The sequence below is a fragment of the Sarcophilus harrisii genome, chromosome 3 (assembly GCF_902635505.1).
Source record: "Sarcophilus harrisii chromosome 3, mSarHar1.11, whole genome shotgun sequence".
Taxonomy (NCBI): Eukaryota; Metazoa; Chordata; class Mammalia; order Dasyuromorphia; family Dasyuridae; genus Sarcophilus; species Sarcophilus harrisii.
This window is the reverse complement of record NC_045428.1, coordinates 60,284,505-60,296,802: the sequence shown is the minus strand read 5'-3', so window position 1 is coordinate 60,296,802 and position 12,298 is coordinate 60,284,505. Positions and strand designations below refer to the sequence as shown.

The following is a 12,298-nucleotide window of genomic DNA, read 5'->3' as shown; positions in this document are numbered from 1 at the left end:
TACCTAGAATGGCTGGGGGAGGGGAGATTCATTTACCAAGTGCAAACAATCTTGATTGTAATATCAAATAGTCACATACCCTAAGGAATGCATCCAAGGAGCCATTCTCCATGTACTCGGTTATGATCATTACAGGTTTACCTAGAGTTTTCAGAAAGAAAAACATAATTCCTTGATGAACACCACCGTTAATGAGATAAAAATGGGCTGTGCACAATTTTACTGCCAAGACACCTGTCTTATGTGATCTAATTTAATTAAAACAAGCCAAGCTTATGCCTCAGCTGTGGGGAGCTGGGAATGAAATATTAAAAGGACGAGTAGGTTTAATCTCCATCTGGAAGGTTAACCCTTTGGGTGACTTGTTGACAAGGTCTTTAAAGTGGCCTCTGGTATCTAGGGACCATGTGAATGGATAATTGCTTATTCAAGGTGGGGGGGAGGGCAGTGAGGAGAAGGGAAAGATAAAGGGGTAGATCTGTTTAAACATGAAAAAAAAATTTTAGGATAATTAAATCTCCCCCCCCCCCCCCCCCCCCCCCCCCCTCCCCCCCCCCCCCCTCAGCACTATAAGAGTCTTTTGTGTGAAGCTAAAGAGTCAGTGTATAAGGAGACTCTTTTCCTTGTGATTACGTAGACACCTTGAACCATTCCTTCATTTTTCTTAGATCCAAGTTCTACACATCTCCCTATTTTCTCCTTTTCCTCCTCTCTATAAATAATATATCCATCTGCTTCTCAAAAAAAAAAAAAAAAAAGTACTACTAGAGAAGAGAGTCAATGAATTCTTTTATTCAGAGGGGAGTTGAATTACAATATCAACTTTTCATTTCATTGGGATGAGTATGGCAGAGAAAACCCTTAGTTTCTAAGCAGGACTGAGGAAACAACTTGTAGATTACTTGTTTGTTTTCCTTTTCTTTTGCAATGAAGATTTGAGAGGAAAGTTATGCTTGTTATTAACCTCCCCAATTCTAGCAAAGAGCTCAAGATTTTAAAGTTCTTTAGTGTTGGGAAAGCTGCACTTTATTTTAAATGTGTATTTTCATAAGTAATTTTCATTGAGTTTTTTTTGGAGGGGATTTCCCTCTCCCTATTTTTTTGGCTGAGGGAAAGGGGAAAAAGCATGGGGTCACTATGCCCTAGGAGAGAGTAAAATGCTAGCTTGATAGATCAAAAATATTCACAATGTGCTGGCTGCATTTACCATCAGTATCCATTTAGACAATCAGTCAGAGAAAATAGCTCTGGAATATTTCAACATTGAAAAACTCCCCTAATTATTCTGCACCAATAAATTTCTGTTCATTCCAAAGTCCCACTCTGCTTGCAATTTCCAGAATGGGCTCTTAATTTCTGAAGTGAAATTTTTGGATTAGAGAATAAGAGTTTGGATATGATAATTTGGGAAACTATAAAAGGCAGGAAAGAAGAAGACTCTCAGAGCCCAAAAAAGAGATGGTTAAATTCATCATCCTTCCCTTTTCCCTCACATCACTTCATTAAAGTGGAGTCTACCTTTCTGTGCCTCCTCAGTATAAATGAGAACCTCTAACCCAAACTACATATTTCTCAGTTTCTTTCACATACATCCCCACATCCTTGACCATGGCCTTTTGACAGAATACATCTAAATGAGTTTTAATTAACCTTCTTCCATCAAAATATACTTTGTCAGCCAACAAGGATGGGGACCATGTTCTTTCAGTGCATTAACCCATAATTCCATTACTCAAATACTGTCTACATGGTAGGGAAGAGAGGAATATTGAGAAAGACAAGATAGAGGGAGTGGTGAAGGGAATTTACAATCCTACCATCAGTAATAAAAGTTATTCAGCTAGCATCTGGTAATGGAGTCACACTCTTGATTCCCACTTCTACACCTTCCCACTCTGCCAGCCCAACTCCCATGGTACCTCCCTCATATATTTTTGGGACTACATTTTATTTTTGTTTATTAAAGACATGCATTCCCCACAGCCTTTACAAGCTTTGTAAGAAAAATGAAGACAAATATATTTCTAAGAAGCAATGCTAATAAAAAAGTAAAAACACTAACATAGTCCATTTGGGTTTACGTTGGACTTTTTCATCAGGAACTAGACAGATAGAAATCCAATGAGGGGAGGAGGGGAAGTCTAACTCATTTACCCTCTTCACCCTCCCAACTACCACACACACCACCACTCTACCTCCCAACCACCACCTCATTTGGTGGAAATTTTAAATCATTTTAATTCAGTGACAAGTGCATTATGCAAATGCATCTAGTCATTTATAACAGTTACAGCTGTAATAGCTATGGGTTTTAGAGGCACAGTGGGATTTTAATACAAAGATCCCCTGTTACCTCTCTCTTTTACTGAGGTGCTATGAAATTCACTGTCTATGGCAAAAAAATATCCTAAGTCAAACAGAGACTCCTTTTTACAGAATAGGACCTGCAGAAGTATTTAAACAGAATGTTATCTTTTAATTAAAGAACTGAGGGGCTCAGAGCAGCCCTGTAGGCCACAGAAAAATATCCTTTCTGTAAAATTAATCTGAAAAAGTAAAGTGAGATATTCAATACTAATTGCATTCTCAACCATAAGAAATATCATATTGTGTTTTATGTATAATGTTATTTGATCACCTTTTCTATAATTCAAAAATATCCCTACCATATAATAATGATTTTATATATAGAGAGAGATATATCTCTATATCTATATATTTATAGACATATCTATATATCTATATATTTATATAGATATAAAGATATATCTATATATAAATCACATTTTCCTATGCCAGAGGATTTGGTTAACACAGACCACCTTAATTTATCTTTTAAGATTAGTTTTATGGAAAGCCTCTAGAAGACTCTGTTTAGATCTTTAGAAATTGAGATCTTGATAGATAAGAAAGAGTCTTTTCAGTTACCTGTATTGCTTTTTTCCCTCAAGAATCCATTGGGAAGAAGAGAAAGAAACAGGAAGCTCTTAAGATGCATTTGAGAAGTATAAATAACATCTTCATTTTTACGTTTTGAAGCACATTTCCCCTCTCCAAATTCCAACAAAACACTGGGTATTTCATCAGTTTTATTCTCATAATCTCTTTCATCTCTATCAATTATAATAGCTTCTATTTTAAAATTCTCTATAAACCACATTTTAGGATTGTAGATTTAGCATGGGAACAGAGGGAGATCACCTAATCTAACTCTACTTTTACAGATGAGAAAACTGAGCCTGGAGAAGTAAAACGAATTGAACAAAGCAAAATTCCACAAAATGGCAGAGCCAAAGTTTGAACCAAGGTTCCCCCATTCCCAATCTGGTCCTTTTGCCTCCCTCATCAAGAGAAGTACTGACTTCTGAGTTCACTCTGGTCCTCAACTCTCTGTAAGCATAATGTAAGGGCACATTCACTGCACGCTGCCCTTGGAAGAGGGCCATTCCAAACAGTAACTGCTTCAACTAGACTGTCTTCATGCCACTTTATAAACTGGGCTGAGCCAGCCTTACAGATGTATTTAGGCTTTAGCTTGGAAACTGCATCTGCTGAGCTCTGTCATATTTTAACTGAAGCGTAGTTCGCAGGCTCAGTGAATGCTAATGGACTAAGAAAGCAAGGTTCAACCAGGTGTTACTGGGAATGGAAGCTGAGCTTCAGCAGCCATAAATCAGAAAGAGCAGACAAGTCTCTAAATATAATAAAGATTCCTTCGACTCAACGCGCTGCATCTGGATTTGAAACTCCCCAGCAAAAGGTGTGGATAAGATTTTGTTGTATTTATGTAAAAAATGTGTAAATCTATTTGGCTCACCATCTGCTCTTGCCCGTCCTGTGACAATCACTGTGGCCTAGCAGATATTTGAACAATGCCATAGAATACAAAAAAAGTTGCAGTATTAATTTCCTGAAAGTCAAACACAAGCTGCCTTGAGGTAAGGTATCAGACGAAACCATAAACCCATTTAGTGCTGACAACAAGATTAATGACTTGTCCTGCACTGATTTCTTCCTATTAGCAATCAGTGGATCTGCTCCATCTGTCATTTTCCTAGAAAGAAAATGTGTATTTAATTTCCCAGTGATTCCTAGATTGGCTTTGAAAAAGAGTGACCTACTTACATTTGGTGACTACGCCTTCTAAGTGGATGATGTTTGGGTGGTCAAACTGTCCCATGATGCTAGCCTCACTCAGAAAATCCCTCCTCTGCTTGTCTGTATATCCAGCTTTAAGAGTTTTAATAGCCACACATATCTCTCTCTTCCCAGGTACTTTAAGACGCCCACTGCACACTTCGCCAAATTCACCTTTGGGAGAAAAAACAAAAGTATCTACTATGATCTAGGAATTCATTTGTGATCACATCATCTCCCCGACTCCCCATTCTAATTTTCTGCCACAGCTTTCCACTGTATACCTAATTTGTTTTTCAAATAAGACTAACATTATTGAGGAAATATTTGCTTTTTTATAAACCTAAAATCTTATCAAAAATAGGAGTGTTAAAGCATTCCAATACTTACCCACTCCTATGACTTTTTCAATCTTAATGCAGGACGCATCAATTTCTTTGGCAAATTCTCGGACAGCTTGGTTAGGATCTTCATATGTAAAAGGGTCAACATAAGTTCTTACACCTAAAAGGGAAAAAAATATGACAGTTTGGTTTAAGACTTCAACCACACCCATAAGAAAAGTCTTTTGATATACATATATATTTGTGGAGACAGTTTGAGGCAATTGGGGTTAAGTGACTTGCTTAGGGTCACACAGTTAGGTAAGTGTCTGAGGTCAGATTTGAATGTAGGTCCTCCTGACTTTAGGGCTGAAATCTTGATTTTTTTTAAAGCAAAAATGAGACCATATAGTCAATATCATTGTCTAAACCTAAGTAAAATGAGAATTAAGAACTGAAGTTCATTGAGCAATGGACACTTCATATGTACAAATGTTTTGATTTCTATCCTGCTCTATTATAATTAGTGATAAAAAACTGTTATTTCCAAAAGAGGCCCTTTGTGTTGAAGATTGAAATTATTCTGTCTTTTTAGAAAATAGGAACAAAGAAAATAAAATTTATAATTGATCAAGTGGAAAAAAGGAGATTTTTTATGTTGAAGTGTGTGTGTATGTTTTTCATTTGCCAGTCATTTAGGTGATTGTAAGATCTATCACAGGTTTCTGGCATAGAAATGGTTATCTAGATATAGCTTACCCAATAGGCCAATTATCCACAGAAGCTTCTTTTCTTTTCTGGTTGTTTGAGATTTCCCTTCTTCTCTCTACTCTCTTGTACCTACAATCCTAGACTCTTTTTACCATATTCCATGTCATTAGACACCATCCTATCCAGGATTCTCAGTTAACTTTCTGGGGTAAGGGCTTTGATGGAATGATGGGTAGGGACAAGGGAAAAGAGAAAAAAAGAAGGTATAGTAGCCATTAGAGAAAATAATTCTCTAAGATGATACTGTCAATCTACCAATCCTCATTGATCTCTTAGCACAATTTTCTTTCTTTGAGGCTTTGCCCACTCTCCAGAGACCTCAACGCCACCACACCAGGCCTAGCTCCTATGTTAAAATATATGGGGTAGCTGAAGTATATGTTTTCCTCAGTTCTCCATGTTTAAGACAACCTTATATTACTGAGTTGGCCATTCACTCAAGACAATGGACTTATCTAGATTTCTGGGAAAAAATAATGTCACAAACTCTGAAAATTCGATATCATCGTGACTCCACTGTTTGTCCAGGAATTCTTCCTTAGAAAAGTTCTTGGCTTTGTCTTATAGCTTCAAATCAGAGTACACTTAGTTTCATATTTCAAGGAATTATCAATTCAAGCCTATTTTCACTGGCTGTTAGACATTCACAATCCCACTATATCTAAGTAGATCATTTTCAAGTTTTGCTCTGGTCAAAAAGAAACATCAATAGCCTGTAGCCTACTAGGTAATGAGCCTCTCTGAAATTAGCTAAGTTGGTCTTCTGAAAATAGACATATTTGTGCTTCACAACACTCTCCATACTCAAAGTCTATCCTATCAAAGATTGATAGGATCTGCACAAATGCCCCATGGAAATAACCTGTGCAAACCCATGTATGCATGGGGAGGGATGGGGTAAGGACTTTATTGTAGCATTTTTAATATATCCCATTGATATTTTTATAACTGATGCTCAACAAAAATGAATTGATGGTGACAATATCTTCATCTTTAAATTACAAATGAATTGTCTCATTGTGGCAAGGAAGTGACTTTGATATATTCATCTTTAAATTACATACGAATTGCCTCATTGTGGCAAGGAAGTGACTTTGAAATCATGGAAGTTATACCAATGAACCCTAAACTCTACAAAGTCCTGTTAAGATTCAAAGCTATCACACACAGACTGAGATAGACAATGGATCTGAGCACCAGTCTTGTGAAGTGTGAAGAAGCTTGTCTTCAGAAAGTTCACTATCAGCTGGTGATTATTGTTGTTGCTACTATTGTTCAGAGGTAGTCCCCCAATTAAAGCTTGAAGGAATTATGATCTGCCTCATCCGAAAGAGCATCTAAACGAATTAAGTAATAATGTCATGATACCCAGCTGAAAAGAGGAATCAACAGGTATAAAATCCCTTCCGGCTGGAAAGGAAAAAGGAGGAAAAGAAAATGAAATCCCATAAAGCTATTATGACTTGATTCACTTGAAGTGAATTACTTTAAGCAATTGCATGAAAGAAAAACACAGTCTCTAGATGAAGGCCATTTACATTTCCTAAACATAAAGACATAAGGATAAGCTTCCTAGAAAAGATCAAAAAACTCAATCCTGAAGATTTTTTTTTTTACCTTGATTCAAATGTTTCTCTTCATCTGCTTCTTGCTTTGCCTTACTGTATTTACTCCGTCTGTTGAAGGAAAAGAACCAAACAAAATAAAATTTAAAAAAATACAAATCTATTACAGTATGAAATCAATACCTTGTCTAAAAACTGGCTAATAGTGTGAACCAAACAAGTTCTTAAAAATGAAACTTAAAATGGGAGTCAGATAATAAAATTATTAATACCTATGACAGGGAACTCTTGCTTTATTATTCTATAGTTAGGACCCAGAAACAATCTGTTTTTTTGTGGCAATCTTCATGCCATGCTACAGAATACTGTTCTCTCCAGCTCTGGGACCAATAATCAATCAATCTTACTATTTCTGGAAAGGATATGTCCATCAAATCCCCTATAGCTCCATTCATCACATCTATAATTTCCCAGACCAAAAACACTGCTCCCTGGGTACTCCCTTATATGAGTTGCCTTCTTATATTAGATATAAGCAATCAAGGGCAAAGACTGTTTTGTTTTGTTTTTTATTGGTAACCTCAGTACTGGGCACAATAACTAGAACATAGTGTTTAACATTTTTTATTATTTCATTTATTTATTATGATTAATGTTACTATAGATTAAAGATGGAGACCAATGATGAATAGCTCTTCAGAATTTTTTTTCCCCAGAACAACCACTGATATTTTGCTTATAATGGAAAGACTATGGGATAAGACTGATTCTTTTCTTTACTACAGTGTCAAGTAAACATTTTTCTCCTTTATGAGGAAGCAGAGCCCTAGGATATTTATCCTCATTCAAAGAATATGATAAATCCTAAAATCTAAAATGATTTTTTGACCACAAATTAGGTGATAGGTGAACTTGTTTCTTTGGGGATATAGCAGAAGTCATTTCACTAATTTTTTTTTTTCAGAAAAAAAGAGTAACAATTAATAGAACAGTTCTAAGAACTTCCTAGGACTTGGTATTTCATGGTATAGCCTGACCAAGGGAAAGATAATTAAGGCAGCCATCCATATCCTTTCAAGGGAAAGACTTATTTATCACAGAATTTCCAGTGGAGAAAAGATTGACTTGCACATTGCTCTGAAAAGAGTACATCAGCTAAAGTATATCAGTAGAAGACATCTATAGCTTAATAATATTATAGACATGAATTGTTCTTCCATGTTTGTGTAATGATCACATGTGCTCCCATGTATCCACCCCTTTATGTAGGTATTTTGGCTATATTGAGTTCTCCATGTGGGAAATACCCTACTATGGATATTTACAGCTTATTGAATCAATAAGTAATTGTGGTTGATTAAGCTCAAAATGAGTGTGTGTGTGTGTGTGTGTGTAACTTTATTTGATGTAAATTGATCATTAGTCAACCAGTATTTATCAAGCACTTATTAAGTGCCAATGACAAAAAAAAAAAAAAAAAAAAAAAAAAACTATAACAATGCACTTGTAATAAAAGCGATGAAGTAATTGAAACTGACTTCTATAAAACTTTAATAACTAAGTTCAGCCCCATAAGAAACTGAGATAGCCAAAAGTTACATGATTTATCTAAAGTTATGTAGCACATATTTGCAGGAAAGAAATTAGAAACCACATTGTCTAACTCCTAAGACCATGTTCTTTAAAAATAATGCCTTTGAGGATGGAAAATTGGCCATCTAAGCTCACATAATTAAAAATATTGGTGTCATGGGGGAAGAAGGTAGACTGAGTTAGGATAAGAAAGAATTTGATAGAAACTTGGTTGAGAAGAAACTTAGAATGAGATCTGATCTAGCTGCTTCATTTTTAAAATGAGAAAATTTATGACTAGAAAGGTGAAATAAATTTCCCAGGGCTAATAAATTAAAAAATAATAGACCTGGAACCAAAATGTAAGTCACCTGGTACCAAGTCCAGTCCATCTTTGTTATTTTTGTTCATTTTTTAATTTTCTCAGTTTCTACTATTTTACCTTAAATAAGTGATTTCAACTCTCTGGGCTTTTATTTGAAAAGAGATATGTGTTATAGAACCAGATAGCCTCAAATTAATTTACATTCTACAAATATAACATTGCTATAATTTCTAAGTGTAAGCCACTGCAATTGGGTTTACAGGTTCTTAAAATCCACTGATTCATCAATGAAATTAAATAGTCTGATATACTCTGAAACACAGAATTCAGAGCAGGTACAAATCAAACCAATATGGATGTCAACAAACATGTGGCTGCATATAAAGAACTGTATATGACCATAAGTACCTATGTGATTTTCATGTTATTGAAATTCTTAAAACCATAACCTGAAACTACAAAGATATCTTTGCACTCACTCTAGATCTAAAACATTGGTTCAAATCACCTTCCATCAAAAAGACCAAAAAAAAAAAAAGTTCAGAAGGGATTGCTTGTGTACCTAATTTTAATTTTCTATAAATTAACTTAGTTAAATATCATACTTCTCTACTTCCAAAAATCAAAGTCTAGTTAGGAAATGCCAGTTCTTTGACTATAGTTGTAATTAAAGATAACAGTATCATCCCTGAATCAAGCATATTCCCTGAAATATATAATGCAAGAAGAGAAATGAAATTACAATATTATTTAATTTGAAGTGTCACATCTAACACCCCCCCCCCCATAAAACAAATGGGATGATTATTTAAAGAGGGACAAGAAAATTAATATAAGTGATTTGGAATTAGTGATGAAGTTTTTATTATTTAAAACATCTTTAAGTCTGACGTTAGAGTGGGGGGGGATAGTACAAAGATAGGAAGAAAAAGAGAAAAGAAAGAAAAGGAAGGGAGGAAGGAAGAGAAAGGAAGAAAGAAACAAAGAGAAAGGAAGAAAAAGAAAGAAAGAAAAAGAAAAAAGAAAGAAAGGAAAGAAGGAAGGAAGGAAAAAAGAAAGAAAGAAAGAAAGAAAGAGAGAGAAAGAAAGAAAGAAAGAGAAAGACAAGGATTATTGTTCAAACACTAATTGTAGCTTATTAACTTTTAATAATACCTTTAAAAACAAAAATGCCTATTTCCAATTCTAGCTTTGTCACCTGTTGACCTTTTCTCTTTAGTGCAGGGTAAAGAAACACGGAGCAGTTATTGTCCAGAAAATAAAACTCTTTGCAAGCTCATTATTTAGTCAGTGCACCATAGGGAAACACCCGAGTTATAAGAAGACCTGACACTCAGAGGTTGCTTCACCTGAATGACAGAAGGAAACTTTTGTGGGAAGTTTGAATTTGGTAATTATAGGGATTTGGATGGTGCTGATTAAAAGAAGGGGGAAAGAGGGAAAAGAGAGAATAAAGAGTGTACAGAGAAATTTTCAGAAACTGCAGGAGGCCAAGAGAGAAAGCTACAGGTGAACCTATGAGAAAGAATGATGAGAGTCTTCTTATAGACTAAGGGATATTTGCCCTTCCCCCCACCAAAAAAAAGAATTTAACTAGCTTTATTCAAAAACAGCATGAGCTCCCAAGCCTTTTCAACCAATGTGTTCTAGTTGGCATTTTGACTATTCCCAAACCAGACAAAAAGAAAAGAAATGGACAAATCCAGAGTTCGGTCTTATCTGATTAAGATACTAACTTCAGTACTCCAGGAGAAGGGTTTGATTGATGTAGTCCACTGTTCCAAAACTAATTAGTAAAAGGTAGATAATTTATTCAACTGGAGTACAGATTAAAAAGTAAAGCAATCTAATAACCATAATAGCTCCTAGGGGATATTCTCAAGCTTCCTCTGTATTGTCAATAAAGGTTCATAAAAGTCATCCATCTTGCCTTCCACTTTCAGGAGCCTCTGTGACCCTTGCACCAAATGTTTCCAAGGTGTTCTTTGAGACATTTTGAGATGGATAAACTATAATAATACAATGGTAAGGAGCTGGATGGAAATGTTCAGGTGGCACCATCTGCCTTCTCTCATTGTATGAGTTTATATGACTTTATCTGCATCAGTTTAAATTACCATTCATTCTAATGTGAACATAATCTTCCATAAAAAGCCAGAGAAGCCAGGAAAGAAGCTGGATGAATGAAAATAGACCGGTATCCTATCAGTTGTTTCTCCTTTAATGGAAAAATTAACCTTTGACAAAAGAAGGAGGCAGATTTTTAAAGTCTGTCTCAGTATACATTTTACTAGTGCCTCATTTCATATTCAAGCAGACCCAGATTTGGAGACTTTGGGAGAACAAACCTCAAAATACCCCCAAAGTTTGCCTGCTATCACAACTGTTTTAATCCTCTTATTATAAGTGATGGTATTTTTAGGTTTGAATTCTGTTTAAGATTCATTTAGGAGTTGGGAGATCTTACAAAGAGCCTAAAATGTTCTAATATGTTAATTTCACAAGAAGGAGGAAGTTCTAGGGTAGCCATAGATCATCATAGATTTAGAACTAAAAGGAATGACTAAAAAGAATGTTAAAAAGTTTTCAGGTATTACACTTTGTTCCATTTTACAGATGAAGAAACTGAGGTTGAGAAAAATTAAGAGACTTTGTCAAGATCATGGAGCAAGTAAGAAATCTGAACCTAGATCCTCTGATTCCAAATAATACAGTAAGTTATACTCATCCATCAATCAATCTATAGGCATTCTTTAAGCTCACAATACCATGGGCCTAGAAATCATGTAAATTGAGTCCCAGATAAAAGCACTGGGAATGTTTAGCCTGAGGAAGAAAAGCTTTAGAGAGAACACAATAACTTTTTGAGAGATACAGATGTTTCTGTATGTGATAAACTAAGTAGAATTGTTATGCTTGGTCTCATAAGACATAGGAACAAAGAGTAGTGATTATGAAAGTGTGAATTTGGCCTGGATATAAGGGGAAAAATTTCCTAACTATAGAAAAGTCAAAAAACGAAATAGGCTACCCAGGACCCTGTTGGTTCCCCTCCCTCACTTAAGAGTTCTTTGAAGCAATGGTTGGACTGTGATGGATTAATGAACTGTGTATTTAACACCTGGAAAACCTGGATCCAAATCCTGCCTTAATGATGCTTTTCATTCTTATCACCTGCAAAATAAGACTTGGAGCATCCACTTCATGGAATTATTGTGTTGTCCTTCAGTCATTTTAGTTCTCTGTGTTCCCATTTAGGGTTTTCTTGGCAAAGATACTGGATTGGTTTGCCATTTCCTTCTCCAACTCATTTTACAGATGAAGAAACTGAAGCAAATAGGATTAAGTGACTTGCTCAGGGTCACAGAGATAGTAAGTGTCTGAGGCCACATTTGAATTTAGGAAGATGAGTCTTCATGACTTTAGACCTGGCTCTCTATCCACTGTACCACTTAGCTGGCTTCACAGAGTTGTACTGAGGCTCAATTGTGATAAAAGTGCAATGTTACAAGCTTTGAAATGCTAATTGTCAGTTCTGAGATACTATGACAGTGATGATGATGGTAATTCTGTATTAAAGAAGATTCTCATTCAGGTTTAGGTTA

At 35.5% G+C, this 12,298-nt stretch overlaps 1 protein-coding gene across 3 annotated transcripts in view; it reads right to left on the bottom strand.

Annotated features, from left to right (window-relative positions):
• EPHA4 (EPH receptor A4) overlaps window positions 1–12,298 on the bottom strand; it is a 171,268-nt gene that overhangs the window by 26,349 nt on the left and 132,621 nt on the right. For all 3 annotated transcript variants that reach the window (XM_031957970.1, XM_003766149.4, XM_031957971.1), the window contains exons 9-12: window positions 6,849–6,907; window positions 4,528–4,641; window positions 4,126–4,311; window positions 80–141 (exon numbers count right to left, since the gene is read on the bottom strand). In XM_031957970.1, coding sequence (XP_031813830.1) covers window positions 80–141; window positions 4,126–4,311; window positions 4,528–4,641; window positions 6,849–6,907 — 421 coding nt within the window. The remainder of the gene's footprint in view (window positions 1–79; window positions 142–4,125; window positions 4,312–4,527; window positions 4,642–6,848; window positions 6,908–12,298) is intronic.